This window comes from Cervus elaphus, chromosome 24, assembly GCF_910594005.1.
Source record: "Cervus elaphus chromosome 24, mCerEla1.1, whole genome shotgun sequence".
Taxonomy (NCBI): Eukaryota; Metazoa; Chordata; class Mammalia; order Artiodactyla; family Cervidae; genus Cervus; species Cervus elaphus.
This window is the reverse complement of record NC_057838.1, coordinates 59101063-59119965: the sequence shown is the minus strand read 5'-3', so window position 1 is coordinate 59119965 and position 18903 is coordinate 59101063. Positions and strand designations below refer to the sequence as shown.

The following is an 18903-nucleotide window of genomic DNA, read 5'->3' as shown; positions in this document are numbered from 1 at the left end:
CTGGTGAGAGGGTGACATGAGACACAGGTCCAGACTCAGTGTAGCAGAGGCCTGGGCTGGGCTGGCAGAAAGGGCCCAGGCCTGGAATGGGGCACCCTGAAGTGCGCAGACCCTACCACCCATTCAGTCCCAAATTGGCTGAGAAGCCATGCAGCTTTAAACCAGTTATTTTGAGGTCAGTATTCACATCTGTGAAATGGGAAGAAGGGTCCTGCCAGATGGAGCGTGTAAAGAGGCATCAGCATGGTGGCTTCTGGTCCTCCTGAGACGCCTATCTTTGTCCTGCTGCTCCCACGGATGAACAAGTCCAGGGGGTTGGAAGAAAGGCAGGAAGACCTCCCCTGCCTGAATTCTGCCCCCTCTTCTAACACATAGTCAGGGGGTCTCTCCATAGAGGCCAAGACTAGGCAGACTCTGTTTTTTCCCCAGTCCCACATCATCCTGGCTGGGCCTGTCCCTGCCTATGGCCTTTGATGGCTCCTGGAACTTTCAGGATAGCAGCAGAGCTCCATGGCAAGGTGTGTGTAGCCGGCACTGGCCTGGGGCCGTTCCCTATCTTGCCAGCATCCCCTTCCACCTCACCCCACAACATGGCTTCCCTTCACCTTGCTGAACTCAGTGCAGTGTCCTGGCTCTAGGCCTAGCGTCCTTGCCCTCCTTTTCCACTGGGCGAACTTCTTTTAGTTCTTCAAAACTCAATCCCAACCCAGTCCCACCCACACCACCCCCAGGAAGCCTTCCCTGCTATTCCTCAGATTGGGCAAGTTGTCTCCCTCCGGCTCCTTGTGGCACCCGCTTGTTCTCTGGGTGGCAGCTCTGTCCGGTGCCCAATGTACCTGCAGCACTCTGCCGGGGCTTGGCCCAAGTAGGTGCTGGAAAGCATGCGGTGAACAAAACAAAGACGGGCATGGACCTGCTTCCAGTGGTTCACAATGCATGGCCATCAGGTGCTGGCTGGGCCAGAGAGTCACCCAGGACCCCTCTGCAGGGGCACCAATTCACAGCCCAGCCCAGGGGCCGGTGTTTTGTCCTGGTACGTCAGAGCAAGCCCACAGCGAGTCCAATCGAGCCCCCGATGCTGCTCCCTGATCTCGCTGAGCTCATCTCTGAGCCTCTGAGAGTGATCTTCACAAAGTGTCTCAGTCCGAGGCCCCTGCCGGCCACCAGGCTTGATGGGGAGGCAGCCATGCAGGAAAGTGTCCCTGAGTGTTGGAAAACCTGCTGCTGGAAACCCCTTCCTCCCACCAGCCTCTCCTCTACCCTATAAAGACTCACTCAGAAAATACCCTGTATAACTCAAGAGCTGGGAAGAGAATGTTTTCCTTATCTGGTTTGCTCCCTCTTAGCAAGTTAAAATGAACTCATTCTCTGCTTCGCCCTGGCTGCCAGAAAGCTCAAAGTGAAGATTTCTGCTGCTGCAGCTTCCTGCTGCTGCAGCTTCCCCTACCCTGGTGTCTGTGATTCAGTTCTCCTCCTCTTGGCTCTTCTCTCCTTTTCATTCTCATATATATATTTTTTTTTCTGTTTTATTCTCTTTATATACCTTTTATTTGTAAGCCAAATACTTGTGTCATTTTTGAAGAAGTAGGTGAAATAATTATAAACGTTTTTGAAAGTATGCCTTGCCTGTGCAGGAATTGGGTGGGATGTTTGGGGTGCCTAACCCTAGGCCTGGACAGAAGCCCCTCAACGACCCAGGCTTCTGGGAATAGACCGTTGCTTCTGTCCTGGGACTAGGGCCTCATCTCTGTTTCCCTTGTCTTTCACTGCCAGCTTCTCTGCCAAGGCAATGAGAAGATAGGCCTGTTTCTGAGCACAGGTGTGAAAATCAAATTGTATCCTGCAAATCCTACTGCAAAAGGGCCCCACAGTTGGCTGAGAATGTTGGGAGTTGGCCTGTAACAAACTTCTACCCAGGTCACCCTTTTATTCTTTTCATGGACCCTGTGTCACCATAAAGCAGAATGAACCCTGTTCCCCAGAGTGTTCTCTGGCTCCAGGGCCCCAGCAAGGGCAACATTTTAACGGTTCCAGTCACTCTATATCATAGTTTCCCTGACTGTAAAGTGAAGGGATAGGACTGCACGCTCTCTGTGGGCCTTACTGGCCACAGGCCTTTGAGTGGCTGACGGTGGATGATTCTAATGGTACACAACGCTACATGTCCAGGACATGACCTTGAGGCTTGGGGATTTGGCCAGATGAAACCAGAGATGCTCACTCCCTGGGCTCACACCACCTCTCTTTATTTTAATGAGTGCAAATACCTCTCCCTATGATATTCCAGGACCCAGAGTGGCCCTGTGGTCACTGGGTGGCAGCCATCTGCACACAGCGTGGCGGCAGGGGGTGGTGGGTGTAGCTCCTTCCAGAACTACAGCTCCACAGACCAGCAGGAAATCTCTTTGCCTGGGGGCCCCTCTTGGTAATCCAGCTTGAGCTTTCTGGGATGGACAGACAGACAGGTGGTCAGCATGTGTCAGGTGTGGCAGGAAGAGAGGGAGACAGCTGGGGATAGCAATGTGGAAGGTGGAGGGTCTTGGGGCCTCTGAGACTTCCCTCCAGCACAGGTCACCCAAGGGGACCCAGTGATGTGTGGTCCCTAGGGTTCAGGAATTCAGGGAGAGTTTCCCAGTGATCTCTGGGCTAATGTGTTTCCTGTGGGTCTGAGTTGACCATCCTTTGTGGGGTGACTGACAGCTGGGTCAGACTTGTCTGACCTGACACCTGACTGTCTGGTTCCCAGGTAGGGACAGAGGAGTGGGGGTCCCAGAGCCTAGCTCCCAGCCCCCACCCATGGCTGGGCTCAGTGGAGAGCTGTCCTGAGTCACCTGGTGGCAGAGTAGTCATGCCCCTGGACCTTCAGTGTTCGCTTGCTGTCATCTGCCGTGTCCAGGGGCCCCCAGAGCACATCCTGGTAAAACTGGCCTGAGATACAAAGGGTGGGTCAGAGAAGAAAAAAAGACAGAGGGAGGCTGGGGAATATGTCGAGGAGAGGGCACTTCCTGTTCACAGGCAGAGGCGGCTTCTGAGGGTGCCCCAAGCCTGGGCCACGTACCAAGGGTCCCGTTGACGTGGCTGGAGAAGTGGTCAGTGTCCTGCAGGAGAAGCCGGAGCCCCTTCCCGGGGCCGTCCCAGAACAGCAAGCCGATGGTCACTCTGTCTGGTCTGCTGAGCAACAGGAGCCCCACCTTGTCCATGGTCACCTTGAGGCTGTGGGCAAAGCCGTGTCCTGAGCGGGAAGGGGGGCCTGGAGATGCCCACAGGGGACCTGGGGTGGCCACGGGTGGGTGCTGCTCTTCTGTCCTCGGATCTCCTAGCGTGGCCTTCCAGGGGAGGGCCCTCAGTCTTGTGGGCTTTGGTCTCCTCAGTCATCTGGGAACCTGGGACCAGTGCTAACTCACTGACACCTGGTTATCCTGGCATTATGTATAACATAAAACAATGGTTCCTCTCCCTCTGGTTTTCTTAGATTTGATTTCTCACAAATTAGTTTTATATGACTTAGGGGTTCATGGATACATTTCCTCTCTACCTTTTGTTCTTATGGCCAGTGCCGCTTTCTTCTGATGATTAGTATTTAATTGTGTGTTTTAAGATCTAGAAGGGCAAGTCCCTCTTGAATGACTTCCTTTTTTTTTTTTTTTTTTTTTTGACTTCCTTTTTTACTTAGAGTAATCTCTGAAGTTATTACTGTTTTGGTTTTCTCAGGAACATTAAACTCCTTTAAGAATGTTGAATAAAGTCCTGCTGTGACTTTAAGGTTATTTTCAATGGAATCACCCTAAACTTACACTGTCTTGTTAACACAGTTCAATGTAAAAGCTACAGTCTATTTTTCTTTATGTGGCTCTTCTGAGCTCATGAAAGTATGTGGATGTTCCAGCACCACAACTGATAGGAATCCTTTATTCCATCCTCTAGTGTGTATGTCCAAAGCACAGAAATGCTATTGATCTTTCTGTATCTACCAGATAACAGGAGACTTTAGGACCTTTTATGAAACTGGGAGCTTTTAAAGGGGAGCCCCTCAGATTCCCGAGGTCTGTACTCACTTACCAAGTGGGAACCAGTTTCTCTGGAGGGGTTGACTGAGAGGGAGTAGGCAAGGCTCTCTGTACGCAGCATGGGCGGGGAGTCCAGAGGACACTGCTCAAAGAGGGCCTGGGTCCTTGGACTCACTCCCCGCCCCTCATGACTCCCAGAGCTGGACAAAGCTCTGCCAGGCTCCACAGAGAGGTAGCCCCGCCAGAAGAAGTTGCAATCTATCTCTGCTACCCTCTAGCTGCCTGGTATTGATGTCAGAGGGACTTGTCTCTCCTTGTCAGAGCTCCAAGGCTAAGAATGACATTCCTAACCTCCCCTGCTGGACAATGCCCTGCAGACTCTCATCATCATGGTTACCTTATCACGTAGAGAGCACACCTTCCTGTGTGCCCAGGGGGCACTGCACCATCTATGGGCCAAGTGCTCCCTGACCACATGCTCTCCTGAGACTGGCCCCTCAGCCCTCCGGCTGAGGGATCAGATGATTAGCCCTAGTTAGGGATGACGGGGTGTAACACCCTGCCTATGGTCACTCAGGGTTAGCAGCAGAGCAGCTCCAAACCACGCTGTCCCCTGCACCAGACAGTGACCCGGGTTAGGTGTGAGCACAGCCAGGTCCCCAGGTCAACCCCCTGGCACCCTCCAGAGCTGGAGGGGGACCTGAAGGGCTCTCACATCGCTGCCCCTCCTGTGGGTGCGGCTCACTGCAGAGCACTCGTGCCCAGCCCCCAAAAGTGGAAAGTGGCTACCGCCTAATGCTCACCCGGGCATCACCGAGTACAGTGTTTCCTTCCACTTGTATGCAGAGCTTCTTCGGTTTCGAGTCATAACCACATGCTCAGGGGATGCATGGACCTGCAGCTGAGGGTTCTCGAAGGTTACCTCAATCCACGAGAAGCGGGCCTTCGCTGTCTCATAGTGGCCAGTCACCTCAACCCCTGAGAGGGCCAGGAGCAGAGAGGTCGAAGCTGTGGCTCCACCTGGGCGTTGGCCTGAACAGGAGGTTCCCCCCGACCCCTCCCTGGCTACGACCCCCAGAGCTGCTCTTCAACCACTCACCTGCCGGTCCCCTTCCCCGCCTCCCCTCATGCTGTAGGCCTGCTTCCCACCATCTTTCCACTCATCCCTTGAGTACCCCTGGCTTTGGAGGGGCCCCCGAGTCTTCAGTGACGGCCACCTTCAGATGGCCAGATCATCTCCAACCTCTGGGAATTGGAGGGCAGGTCTGGCCAGTACGCCTCCCTCCTCCACACCTTTTCCAGCTCCACTGGCCTCCCTCAGGGCTCTGTGCTCCTGCCTACCCCTTTCTCGGCCTCATGGACCCCTACTTCTCTGCCAAGGCCCTGTCACCCCCACACAACCCCATGCAGCCCTACGTCCTGGCCCTCAGACAGCTCTTGTCTCCTCTCCTGGGCTCATCTCCATTACATTTTGGGCGCTGACTACAGGCCGTGCCCAGGTGTCTCCTCACCCTGAAGTATGGCAGTGCCTAGGGGCAAGCCCACCTCTGGTCACCTTGGGGTGTATGTCACTCAGGCCCACATAAGTGGCGCCCAGTGAGAGGTCGTGGGGCAGACGTATGAGCACAAGTGTCAGAGCTTGGGTGCTGCCTGCCTGGGACGCTGCCTGCCGGGGAGTCTGTGGGCTTGTGTCCCAGTGTCTGAGGTAGGAAGCTGGGGGGTGCGCTGTGGCCAGATTTCTCTGGGTGGATAACTGAGTATGTGCCTCTCACCTTGGTCACGGTCCGACAGCAGGTTCACTAGCTCCTGAGGGCGTCGGAGGTCCACACAGAGCCGGTCCACACTCTGCCCAGGCAGTGGCAGGATGACAGAAGGAGCCTGGACGGGAGCTGGGACAGCAGGTGTGTTCTGGGGGCAGGTAAAGCTGGCTAGGGGCGAGGATGGGGAGGGAGGCTGAGACGGGGTGGCACTTACCGAAGGGTGGGGCTGTCGTGGTTGCTCCTGAAAGAAGAAAACAGTCTCAGTTTAGGCAGCCTTTTCCTGGGGAGGGGCAGGGTTGAGGAATGGAAAAGCCAATGGGTGTTCAGGGTTCCCTCTCTACCAAGAAACCTATGTGACAGGTTCATAGAGCTCCCGGGGCCCTCCCCTTCCAGGTCTCTCTGCCATAGGGCAGCCTGGGGGCACCTCTGATTCTGAAATCCGCGTCGTAAGATGCTCCACTAGGATCTGAGGTAGGTGACGGTGCAGAAGCAGGTGTTGAGTGCAGGAACCCAAAGGGAGAAGGCAGTCAGAATTCAAAGCAAATGGCAAGCCCTCCAGCCATCACTGCTACCTGCCACCCACCAAGCTTCAACTCCACGAACCCTGCCACAAACACACACCCAGTCTAGAACTACCTTTGTAAAGAGATTTTTCCAACCAGAAGGGCATGATGTCAGGGAAAAAACTGAGGAGATGGGGTCCAGCCTGGCTCTGCAGCTATGTCTGAGTCTAGGTTTGGAGATCAGAAAACAGCTCAAGGGACTATTCTTGGCTTTGGGAATGGAGGAAACCTTCCTTTTCAAGAATGTTCCATCCCTAGCAAGCCAGCCTCCAGAGTGTAACGAATTCAATTCAGTAAAAATAAAGGACATGCTATTTAACATTACGTGCTGTGCTGTGCTTAGTCACTCAGTGGCATCCAACCCTTTGCGACCCTCTGGACTGTAGCCCTCCAGGCTCCTCTGTCCATGGGGATTCCCCAGGCAAGTATACTGGAGTGAGTTGCCATGCCCTCCTCAAGGGGATCTTCCCAACCCAGGGATCAAACCCAAGTCTCCCGCATTGCAGGTGGATTCTTTGCCATCTGGGTCACTAGGGAAACCCAAGAACACTGGAATGAGTAGCCTAGCCCTTCTCCAGGGGATCTTTCTGACCCAAGAATCAAACCGAGGTCTCCTGCACTGCAGGCAAATTGTTTACCAGCTGAGCTACCTGGGAAGCCCAATTAATGTCATACCTTACAGCAAACCTCCCTGGTCTGTGCTTAGCCTTGGGCTTGGTGATTTATCTCATCCAACACTATGGGTAGGTGCATCTTGAGGAAACTTGGCCCTCAGAGGGTCAGAAAGTGGCTTACGTAATGTCATCTCTGGTAGCACCAATCTCGAGGTCGTACGGAAGAATGGAGGAGGAGAAGCAGGAAGATGTCCAGGTAATCTGAATCTTGCAGGGCTGTTTAACACTTTCAAAGCTCCACCTTTGGCAAAGTTCACACAAGCAGTGTTTTCTCAAGCAGAGTCATGGGTCCCCACAGCCTGGGTGCTGGGACTCACCCCAGAAGAGGGACGTGGAGGGGACTGGTAGGTCCCCTCCCCTCCCCTATCACTCTGGGTTGGAACAAAGGGCCCGTCTCAAACTCCTCCCTGCTGGGATATTGGCCCTCCCTCCCCGCTCTGCTAGTGCCCCTCAAACTGCCTTTTCCTCTCCAGCCTCTTCTTTCAGAAAAGACAAAGACAGGGTCTGCACTGCTGTCTCCTAATCAGACACAACTGGATTGGAGTTCCAGCCCTAGGGTCAAGGTTCTGTCAGTATCCCCTTCCTCTGCCCTCTCCTCTTTTGCTACCTGTTTTCCTGGATGCTCCGTCCCTCCCAGAATGACCAAACAGCATGAGCCCTGGCAATCAGAGAAACTTGAGTTTGCCTCTTGAATGCGTGTTTCTGGGGCCCCCCGTGTCTCTGTGGCTCTAGTGACCAGGATGGGGCCTGAGTGACAGCCAGTGTCTGCATGAACAGGTAACTAAGTGCACCAGCGTGCTTGGGCAGACAACACCCCTCCTGAGCAGGGCTGGGTGGGAGAGGCCCTGGCTAGTCGCCATGTGGTCGCTGAACCATAGGCCCTGTGTCAACCAAGAGTCACCAAGGCCAGCCTCAGAGGGCATAAGGCTCTTACCTGGGTGGACTCGCCTGTCTCTGTTTTCTGAATAAGACAAAAAGAGGGAGAAAGAGAGACACACTTGTCAGGGTGGTTTGGATACACCTGAAGTATTTCTGTTTAACCTTGTTTCCCAAACCCAGCGCTACACAGGGTACAGTGAACATGTGGTGGGGGGGGTGGAGTGGGGCCGGGGGTCAGGAGGCCTAGCCTCAGATTCCTCATCAATGAAACAGGGATGAGTTTTCTGGGAGTCTGCGGGTGGCAGGGGTGGAGTCGCGGCTGGGATGTTGGGGAGGGGCTGGGGAGAACGCTGGGTCAGAATTCTGCTGCCACACCCACCATCCTCCAAAGGCTTCTCAGCAACCTGAGACTGTTCTTGACCGGGTTTGGTGATCACCATGGACGTGAGGGGGGTGACAAAGCTGTAGCTGAGTGACAAGTTCAGTGCGCGGGCCTCCAGAGCCTGCTTCTCAGCATCTAACGCAGAGACCCTGCAGGTAGAGGAGGCCAGTCGCTTGGCAAGCCCCCAGGTGCCCAGAGTCTCCCTCCCTCCCAGACCCTTCCGGGGTTACCACCACCTCAAGTCTCCCTGCCCAGGAGATGCCTGTGCCGGCTGTGCCAGCCCTGCCAGTGAAGAGCCTGGGGAGGTGCTGAGGCTGTGGGTGGCCACCCCAGTGGGCCCTGGAGGATGCGTTCACCCACATTTGCTCGAGCAGTTGCTGGATGGTCAGGTATGCCCAGAGTCTCTCCATGAAGCTGTGGAAGATGTACTTGGGGCTCTGGAATGTCTCCTCTTGCTCAGCCACATGGGACTCCATCACAAAGGTGATGTTCTCCTTGTGCTGGAAAGAGGGGCTCAATGAGGGCAGGAGCAGTGAGGGCGTGATGCCAGCACCTGGACTGGTGCTGCCCAGACCGCCACGAGAAACGGGCATTGGCGTTGTAGGGGCAGCGAAGGGGAAAGGGGTGGCGTTGGCTGCAAGTAGGGCAGAGGGTACGGAGCTTAGGGGAGTGAGAGGCTCAGTCATAGAGCCTCCAAGGGTGATAAGGAGGTGGAGAAAACATGGAGACTATTCCAGGTGCAACATAATGGGCGCAGAACCAGGAGCTGCCTGAATTTTTCGCCCTCTCCACACATACAGCTATTTTTTTCTGTTTTTGGCTGTGCCACGTGGCATGTGAAATCTCAGTTCCTCGACCAGGGATTGAATCCAGGCCCTTGGTAGTGACAGCATGGAGTCCTAACCACTAGACTGCCAGGGAAATCCCTCGGATGAATTTTAAATAGACTAACACTCTTGCCCCAAGCAACAATACCTGTGAAACCTTAGGTCTGGTGTTCGAGCTATTTTTCACAACACATCAACTACATAACTACTGAGACAAAAACATGTTTTTTTGTGAACTACACTAAGTCACCCTGGGTTCTGCACTTTAAGAACTCCTGGACTCCATGACAGTATGAGCAGCTGACACACAGGGAGTGTTTACACAGGGTAAAACCTTAACCCCCAATGCAGCCTTACGAGGTGGGTGAGGTTGACTTCTTTTCATTGGTACAAAGCAGGAAACTGAGGCACAGGGAGGTTTAGTGCCAGGCTCCAGGTCTCACCTCTGGGAGGTGCCAGAGCTGGGTGTGAAGCTGGGCAGACTCGCCATAGGGCGTGCTCTGCCTATTCTGACACTTGGCTACTTCTGAGACGAGGCCCGGGGCACCTCCATGCCCGCTTGCCTTTCCTGACTGCTCTTCTCCCCACACATGCTGCCTACCTGCCACGAAATCATGAAACATTCCTCTGTCCTTCCACCATCTGACCTCTGCCACCTCCCACTTACCCCTCAGTCTCAGCTGACCCTCCCTCGGAAGCCCTCCCTGATCCCCAGGCCAAACTGGGGCTTCCAGCGCTGCCTCCCTGACTCCCCGAGTTTATGCAGCCCACAGCTCCTTGCTTGTGCGACGATTTACCCATGCTGTCTCTCTCATGAGGGCAGTACCCCCGGGGCCTGGAGAGGTACTGTGATTCTCTTTGTGGAATGAGAGGCAGGGAAGGCTGTGCAAGGACAGGATACCACCTGGTGAGCTGGGCTCTTGACCTGGCAGTAGCGGGACCCGCGGCAAACTGGCTGCTCTCTCTGGAGGTCAGACTGCTAATCTGTGAAATGGGAGCAGCCCTCCCTGCCCGACCGCTTGGGTGAGGACAGGAGGGGATGCCAAGCAGCTGGTGCCCTCGGGAGCAATCACAGCAGCTGCACTGGTTGACCGTTACGTGCCTACCACGTGCCAGCGCTGCGCAGGCGCCCTCAGAAAATTACATCATCTCGTTAATCTCCACCGGGAGCCAACACGGTGGGGCTGCGTCACCCACAGGTGGCAGAGGGCACTCTGTAACTTGCTCAAGGGCAAAGGGCTGGAGCCTAGCAGGGCTGGGGTTTGAGGCCAGCCCCTCTGACTGCCCGCCCCAGCTGCGCTTCCCCTCCAGAATGGCCGGCCACACCTACCAGCTGCCCCCAGACTCGGACTGAGAGCACATCAGGGCTCTGGTCCCGGAGCTTCCCAGCCACTACCAACTCGGAGCCCTTGAAGAACACCCGGAAGGCGTCCTGCGTGACCAACTCCACAGCATTGCTCGGGTACTCAAAGGCCACCGACGTCATCAGTGGGTTGGCCACCTGCTGGTAGAAGTCCTGCAGGGCAGGGGGGGTTTCATGAGGGCAGGGCTGGGGTCTGCCCACCTGGCCGTGCCATCCCTTGCTCACACAGTCCAGCCAGGGTGTGTGGGCACCTGCAGCTGCAGGGCGGAGTCTGAGTCTTCATAGATGCGCCGGGCCAGGCCACCATTTTCCAGAGCCATCTTCTCCAGGAAGCTGTAGCTGACGTCAAAGCCGAAGCCCAGGCAGAAGAGACTGTGCTGGCCATTTATGGCTTTCCGTACGTTCTTCTGGATCTTCGAAGGGTTGGTCTCCCCTGGACCCAGTGGTTTCGGAAAGGGGTGAGAAAACGGTGATTGGCTCAATGGATATTTCTGGAATCTCAGAGCCAAAGGGGACTAAAAGACCCCTCTCCCTGCCCCAGGTTCCACAGCACGCCAGGCTGGAACTCAGCTTCTCCTTCTGGGCGGTGCGCCAGGCGGGTGCTGGCAGTGCCTCACCTGCGGTGGGGTCACCATCAGTGAGGAGGATGATGAGGGTGACACTCCCTGCAGGCAACAGCTCCTCCCGGTTAGCTTTCTCCAGCAGCTGCACGGCCATCAGCATTGCATCATTTATATTGGTCCCTGTGGGGCACACAGCCTCAGGCGGGCTCCCAGCAGGGTGCCCTGGAAGTGTCTACCATGCAGGGCTGCAGAAGCGCTCACCTCCCTGGGCCTGGATGCCAGTGGCATAGCTCTTGGCCTCATTCACGTTCTCAGTCGAGGCTGGCACTAGCAGAGGTTTCCACTTGGTTGCTTCCGCATTGAAGCTGATGAGGTTGAACTGGTCATGGGGACTGAGGTCACTCAGGATCTTGATGAGGGCTTCCCGTGTCTGCGTCAGGGCAAGGGAACATAAGGTGGGTGTCTCAGTGTGGGGCCTCCCTCGTGGCTCCTGTGCCCTTAAACTGCACCCTAAGGCTCACAGCTGGAGTGAGGACGTGGGGAATGTTCTAGCGGCAAGACCAACCTCGATCCATGGGAGCCCCCTACCTAGGAAGAGGGAGGGCAGGTCTGGTTGGCCTGTTGAACCAGAGCTGATGGTGTTAGACATCTGTGAGTTTTCAGAACCCCTCCCTGGCCCATGGGACCTACCTGCGTTATTTTCCTGCCCATCATGGAGCCGCTCTTGTCGATGACAAAGATCACATTCTTGGGTATCGTGGACAGGCTATCAGGGGCAAAGTAGTGCACAAAGTAGCCGTTTTCAATCTGTGACCAGAGTGAGACACACCCAGGTATAAGAGCTGCAGCTCTGCCCCCAACCAGCCTCCTCACCCCCAACCCTGGGGTTCCAGCTCCTTCCGGCCCTATTCCACCACAAACCTCCCCAGATTCTTGCCACACTGCTTGGCTTGATCCAGCACCTCCCTTACAAAGGCTTCCCTACTCAGACCTGGCCCAGCAGAACTCTACCCTTCCTTTACCTATTTAATTATTTGAGGCAGCTTATACTACAAAGTTCAGACATACTATACCTAAGATCCATCAAAGAAGTGAAGACTCCAAAAACAAGGTCCATCAAAAAGGTAAAGGGGAAGCACAATGTGGCCAGAAACTTATGTGAAAGAAGCTACTGCGATTGAGCATAAAAGTGAACTGTGAAGCTCCTGGCAGCCAGGGCAACAAGGAAAACCCACCCCACCCCCGCCCCCCACAATATTTCTTCAGCAGAGATGAACTTTTTCCCCCCTCTGGAAGGGAACAATTTCAGTGACAACACAACTAGACTGCCTGTGTTCTATCTGTGCAATGATGACTAGGGGTGCTTATTCTGTCTTTTCTTCAAGAATACCCAGGCTCAGGTCCTTGAGGGTGGATGGACTCTTTGGTGGCTCAGCTCTTGCCTGGAGCCCACATACCTGAATGGAACCCCCAGAGACAGTCCGGTCCACATCGTAGCGGACAATGAAGTTGCCATCTAGGACCGTGTCCTGCTTCTCCGGAGACTTTTGTTGCTGTGACAGTGTTGGCTTGAATCGGATGTGAGCCTGGAAAAATGACCTGGCTGAAGTTGGAAGGAGCAGCAAGGTGGTATTAACAACACCCCTCATCCCTATTTGAAGAGAGAATTCCAGGAGGCAGTCTTGGGTCAAGTTCCAGGAGACTTTCTCTCAGGCTGAGCTGTCAGCCAGATGACCTTCATATAGGGGAGGGGGTGTGAGTGAATCTCCTGCTCCCGTCTTTGTGCAAGCAGAGGCTGGGCCCAGGATGTGTGCGGACCAGCCAGTCCCTCCTCCCTACCAGGTCTGGGGACCCTCACATCAGTCTTCTCTCCTGAGCCCAGGGTTCAAACCAGCACCCACCATCCGTCCCTGGGCCTTGCCCTCCCTGTCTGCCAAATGACAGCACGGACATAGGAACCTCACAAGTCCCTCAAGCTCAGAGATTCTGATTAGCGGTTCCGCTCTCTGGAAGTCCAGCCTCAAGACAGGCCCCTGGGAACCCTCACCCACAGACCCTAGCAGGCCCACCTTGGTCTTGTTCTGTGAGGTGGTGAGGGCCTCTGCCAGTTTATTGGTCAGGAAGGTGCTCTCTGTCTCCAGAAAGCTGATGCCCTGAGGCTCAAAGATGTGAATGTCCATCTAGAAGCAAGAACCGGGTTACTGGGTCTGCTAGGAGCCAGGGCTGGCCCTCACAGGAGGCAGAGGGGGAAGCTGGGTCCGCCCTCGGCAGAGTGAGGTCATCAAGGAGGCCTTCTAGGAGAAAGTGGTGTCAGGTACCTGCAGGTGTTTGACCAGCTGCTGGGGCCGGACTTTCAGCAGTAGCTCATACGCTCCCAGATGACGTGCCAACAGCTCCTCATACACAAGCTCGAAGGTGACCTTGGCAGCGGGAGCCACACTGACTGACACCTGGAACTGCTCTGTCTTTCTCCCGGTGGCCCTGGGGGAAGAGGGCATTGGGTGTGCCCCTCAGACTGGGGGTGAGGGCGGGTATGGCCACTGGAGGGGGAGCAACGCACAACAGCTGAAGTTGGGGGCAGCCTTGACCCCACCCCCAGAGGGGTCCTCCCACCCCCTTGGACTCACCTGACGAGGCCGGCGCTCTCGCCCCTGGCCACGGCCGCGCTGTACTGCTCCTGCGCTGCAGCCTTCTCCTTGATGTTACCCGGGTAGGTCACACCATCGATGACCCTGGGGCAGGATGGAGTGAGTTGTGAGAGCCTGGCGGGTGAGGCCCACTGCAATCCCACCCTCTCTGGGACTTCCCATGCCTTCCGACAGAGTGACTCCTATCTTTACCCGAGCCCACGCGTCTCTCACACACCTACTGCGGACACGTCTCTGTGCGGGGCCCCGGGGTGGCCAGGGGCTCTGCAGACTTCCATCGACCCTGAGCTGGCTAACATGCCTTTTCCTGAACAGCCGGGATGAAGGAGGAGGCGGGGCTGAGCAAGCACTTGGCCTCTCTCCTCCCTTCCTGTCTGGCTCCACGTTCCAGTTGCCGCTTCCACCCTACAGACTGTTTCCAGAGGAACCAGTCAGCCACCAGTGAGAGCTCTGAGCCTCATTTCACTCAGTCTTGTGTTCAGCAGGGTGGGGCATGCTGAGGAGGGAGATGCTGGCTCCCAGGCCAGTGGAGACACAGGGCTGAAGGCTCTGACCCCTCTCCACGGCTGCCCCCCTCTTTTCACCGACAAAGTGCAGGCCACACTGCAGAGAAGCTGGCTTCTGCGGAAGGAGGTTTCGGATGACGAGGGGACAGGGCTCCTTGGTGGGTAGAAACAATCCTAGTGGCCATTTGAGGGACTGAGAGAGAAGCGGCAGGCAAACTAAGTCTGCTCCATCCGGGGTGGTCTTTAAGTGTAAGAGTCTCCAGGGGGGAGGGGACAGCCAGGATGCCGGGACCAGTGTCCCTCCTTCCCACCTTCCTGGTCACAATTTAACCCTGGGCTACAGTGGGGCTGGTGCTGGGCTGCAGGGCTCCTCCTTCCGGATGCCGAACTGGGGCTCTGAGCCAGGTTGGGCAGCAAGGCACCCTGCCCTGCCCCCTGCTTCCCTATCTCATGCAGCCACAGGAGCTAGGCCCAGAGACGGGTGCATGTCCTGGGCCTTCAGAAGATGAAATGGGCCTGGAACCTTGCAACTTGCCAGCCACAGCACCCACATGGGAAGTGGAGTGCAGCCTATGAAGCTTACACTGAAAGTTGGGCCACACAGGCCTGGCTCCTGGTTAGGAAAAGAAGGGCTGATGGAAGGGGGTGGGCAGAGAGATAAGGAACCAACCACAAGGACCCTGCCCCCACCGCAGGTGTTCAGAGGTCCCAGGGTACACTGGGGACTCTGCCTGAGACGCTAGCTCTCTGCCCCACCCATCACCCTCCCTGAGTTTCTAGGATCAGACCCTCTCTGGCCTGTTCTCAATCACTGCCTCTTCTGCAGGGCCAGAGACAGAGAGTTCGCTTGCATTTAGCAAACATTGCAAAACTCAGTTGGGAAGGGGTGGGGGAGGAAAGCAGAGGACAAAGTGACGATCATCACCAGCTTACAGAGTCCACGGAAACCCCAGGGGCCTCCCAACACAGCTTTTGGCTCAGAGAAGAACCATCCTTTGCAACACCCCACTATGGGGCAGGTGGACCAGCCTGGCTCAGAACTTCTGTGACAAGGAGGTGATCCCCCTCCCTGAGGCATTACTTCATTGTAGGGGGTTAAGTTAAGTTTTCTGTGTTCTGGGCAAGAATCTGCCTTTTGGTGATTCCCTTCTGCCTGGGATTGGCTTCAGGATGCCTCAAGTCTGTACTTCTCAAAGGCCAAGACATGAAGAGTCTGTGGTTCTCCATCTGCCACCTGGGCAGAACTCAGGGAAAACGGATGGATGAATGGATGGAGAGACAGAAGGCGGGAGGGACCAATGGAGGGAGGGATGAAGGAAGAGAGGGATAGATGGAGGGAAAGAGGTAGGAATGGGTAGACGGATGGAACGAGGGAGGCAGAATGGGAAGGAGGAAGGGATGAAAGGATAGAGGCAGGGAAGGGTCTCTGAGAATGCGTGAAGTTCCTGGCTAAAGCCTCTGACCTCTGTATTGCCTACAGGTAGAGCACACACACCTCAGGCTTATATCCTGGCACATCTCACATCAGGAAGCGAACACAAGGGCCATGGTGTCAGACTGCTGGGTTGGGGAGAGGAGACCAGGAAGAGTGCAGCAGGGCACCTACATGGAGAAGTTGGTGATGAAGGCTTTCTTGGGCAGCTCCACCTGGAAGGTGGCCTCCTGAATGGCATCAGCCCTGTTGACCACCCGGCTGGTGATAACTGTGTGGGCAAATCGGGAGGAGACCTTAGAGTCCACAGTGAGGCTGTAGATGTCAACGTCATTCTGGGCCTGTGAAGGAGGAAAGGGTGGGACTGTTTAGTGCTCTTCAAGAGTGGGTCTTGATCTTGGTCTCACACCAAGCCCTGGCCCCCAACCCCAACCAAGCCACAGACCAAGAAGAATCGCATGAAGCATTGTGAACTTTCACCTCAAATCAGAGGCTGCTTTGTGTTTCATTCCCCACCCAATAGTGCAGAGACCCTGCAGGGAAGGGACCGGACTGTCTTGTGGTCTCCAGTGGGGGCCACAGTGCTCCTTGGAGAAAAAGCAGGCAAGGTGGGGGGTGAAGCCTGAGCCCCACTGTGTCTGGGAGGGACTTATCCTTGGGGCAGAGATGAGTGGCAGCAGCTCCCATGCCATCTTAGTCCTGCCCAGTGAAAGGGCAGTGCACAAGTCCTGTGACTGGGAAAACGGTGCCCACCAGCCTCCCCCCAGGGGCCTGCGGGAGCTGGGAGACTTGAAGGTAGGGAAGGTCCACCTCTAAGGCTGAGCATCTTCTGCTTTGTCCTTTTCCCCACAGTCGTGGGGCTGCCCTTGTTGCTCCATCCATGCCCATGGGGCACTCCCCCAAGCATGTGTATTTTGCCCCAGGTGTGCGGTCTCCAAGGAAGGGTATGTGTACACAGGCAGAGCCTACACGGCTCTTGCCTGCTTGCACATGGCGTACTTGTGTTCAGCACAGAGGTGCATGGCAGGCTGAGTGCCTTGCTTACACGTGAGTGAGTGTCTTCCTGGTGCCAGACACTGTACTCAGCACTTCATAATACTAAAGGTTTCCTCTTCACCACAAACCTCTGAATAGTTCTATTACTGTAACCTTGTTCTACAGACAAGGAAAAAGAGACACAGAAAGCATCAATAACTTCCGCAAGGTCAGGCTGACAGGAGGGGTAAGCTGGGCTCCTGAGGCGCATTCTTACCCACCCTACCTACTGCTGCCCTCCAGGGCAACTTGCTAGGCTGTAGTTCCTCCCTGGGAACTGGGAATAACAGGATCACCCCTCCCAGTAAATGGGGGATTCTCCATAGACCCCTTAGGGCAGCACCCCTTCTCTGCACACACACTGACCCATGCTCACTTGCACACTCACACAGACCAAGGCTCTCCTTGCCTTCACTCACTTGCCCCATTCACGCTCAGGTGCACACACACAGGCCCCCCACGGATGTTACCTTTTGGGCCTTGGTGGTCTGGAGGACGGCCAGCGAGAGCAGGACCAGCACGATGCTGTGGGTGCGGCCAGGGGCTGGGGTCTTCATTTTGGCTCTGGCCGGCCGCTTCTGAACCTGAGAGGAGGTGCGGAATTAGTAACTTGCTTGCTGCCCCGCCCCTGCGGGGGCAGGTTCTGGGAAACTGGGATCTGCAAAGCCAAACACCACAGGGGACTCAAGATAAGCAGGCAAGCTGCGGAATGTCCTGTGGACCTTGGCTGGGGATGGGAACCTGCACGGAGGAGGGGCAGGCTTGGGTGGGAGTTGAGTACGGGTGCTCCTTCTGAAAGGTCCAGAATCTAAGCAAGCCACTGCCACCCCTCACACCAGTTATCCCACCAAAAAGCTCCCCAGGGCTCGGGGGCACAGCGGTGAACTGGTCGGCTCTCTGTAAGCCCAGCCTTAGAGGAGAGGCATGGCTGGGAAGAGGAGGGCTGAAGTATGTCTTCTGGGAGGCAGGGGGCGTGGAAATCAGGTCAGTGTGACTGGTCAGTGGGACCCAAGGGCCCTAAGCAGCCCTCGGGTACCTCAGTGGAGCAAGATCTGCTGGGGCTAAGGCAGGGTGGATACACCTTACTTACGGAAGGAGAGGGGATAGGCCAAGGGGCCCCCCTTCTCTCTGCTGTGGGGGGGAGGCCCAGGATGCTGTTCGGGCCCCATTATTCTAGCCAGGAATCTTGGTGCAGTTCCAGCAAGGCCTCCAAAACAAGATCTTCACTTGGCGATACAAACCGAGAGCCACAAAGATGCCCCGCGTTGTGGCCCCGAGATCAGGCTGTTGGGAGTTTCCTGAGAGGGAAGCACAGAATTCCTGGAGGGGGCAATTCAGGGTGGTGGCATGTGCGCTCCAGTGGCCTACGTGGAGGTCAGTCATGCCAAGGGAGCCTGTGAATCACTCCTGGAGTGAGGAAGGACAGAACGCCGATCTGTCAGCGAGCCACCGCCAAGGCAGTGCTGTTGTCATGGGCTCATTCACGGGAGGATGGCTGGAGGGCCTGTGGTAGGATTAAGGATGGCTTTTTTCAATTTTTCTGTAATAAAGTTGAAAGACTGTTTTCGTAACAGCAATGAAGCAAATAAATATTAGGGGACGGGGACACAGCTGGTGCTTGTCTTCCTGTGAATCTGGGAGAGCTCAGCTCCTGCGTCTCAGGCCACATATGGGCTAAAGATGCTTCAGAAAAGTGGCCAGGTGCCAGATCCTGGGTCAGAGAAGGAGGGCTCAGTGACATTCTCCTGGGGATAGGGGCCAAGGGAGGGTGCCATCTTCAGGGCCCACTTGGGACAGTCGCAGGGCAGGAAGGGGGCTCCTCCATTAGCCCTGCCTTTCTCAGCGCCAGCAGCACCTGCCCTGAGGGAAGGGAGCTGGGTCTGTGGCTACAAGTAAACACTCCCTTTCTTTACCTGACTTCGGCTGAAGCCTCACCTCTATGCACATCTGCACCGCCCGCCCCTTGGCTCTGGATGTGATCGGAATGGCAGGGGACAACAAAGCCCTTCAGCAATCTGCGGGAAGGGCCTCCCCAAGGGAATGGCATGGGACAACAAAGCCCTTCAGCAATCTGCGGGAAGGGCCTCCCCAAGGGAATGGCAGGGGACAACAAAGCCCTTCAGCAATCTGCGGGAAGGGCCTCCCCAAGGGGCCCAGTGGGCAGGCCCAGGCCTGGCCCCCACAGAAGGTCTGCTCCCTCGGGGCACAGAGCACGGGCCCAGCCTGAAACAGCTATATAAGGAGGCAGGGCTGGCTGGGAACAT

At 55.9% G+C, this 18903-nt stretch overlaps 1 protein-coding gene across 4 annotated transcripts; it reads right to left on the bottom strand.

The window, feature by feature from the left end:
* Positions 1-2230: 2230 nt before the first annotated feature.
* ITIH4 (inter-alpha-trypsin inhibitor heavy chain 4) lies at positions 2231-17748 on the bottom strand. Of its 4 annotated transcripts, none has more exons than XM_043886427.1 (24): positions 17730-17748; positions 17110-17223; positions 15779-15945; positions 13646-13750; positions 13337-13499; positions 13088-13198; positions 12476-12604; positions 11709-11825; positions 11280-11448; positions 11073-11198; positions 10707-10888; positions 10423-10608; positions 8626-8765; positions 8263-8414; positions 7939-7965; positions 7612-7662; positions 7126-7245; positions 6192-6233; positions 5982-6008; positions 5780-5896; positions 4811-4985; positions 3059-3213; positions 2832-2928; positions 2231-2444 (listed from the first exon to the last, which is right to left on the bottom strand). In XM_043886427.1, the coding sequence occupies exons 2-24, from the start codon at positions 17194-17196 to the stop codon at positions 2375-2377; spliced, it is 2715 nt and encodes a 904-aa protein (XP_043742362.1). In that variant the 5' UTR covers positions 17197-17223; positions 17730-17748; the 3' UTR covers positions 2231-2374. The 4 variants fall into 4 exon arrangements, with proteins under 4 accessions (XP_043742362.1, XP_043742363.1, XP_043742364.1 ...); XM_043886428.1 differs by lacking the exon at positions 17730-17748 and adding an exon at positions 17488-17505; XM_043886429.1 differs by lacking the exon at positions 17730-17748 and adding an exon at positions 17362-17379.
* Between the last annotated feature and the right edge of the window lie 1155 nt (positions 17749-18903).

Bases quoted from the DNA above. Each gene is read 5' to 3' on its own strand.
- ITIH4 (XM_043886427.1), bottom strand. From the start codon at position 17,196: ATGAAGACCCCAGCCCCTGGCCGCACCCACAGCATCGTGCTGGTCCTG. The intron at 13,751-15,778 runs GTAGGTGCCCTG...ATCCTGCCCCAG, and splicing joins TTCATCACCAACTTCTCCAT to GGTCATCGATGGTGTGACCT. The intron at 6,234-7,125 runs GTAAGCCACTTT...CACCTACCTCAG, and splicing joins GCTACCAGAGATGACATTAC to ATCCTAGTGGAGCATCTTAC.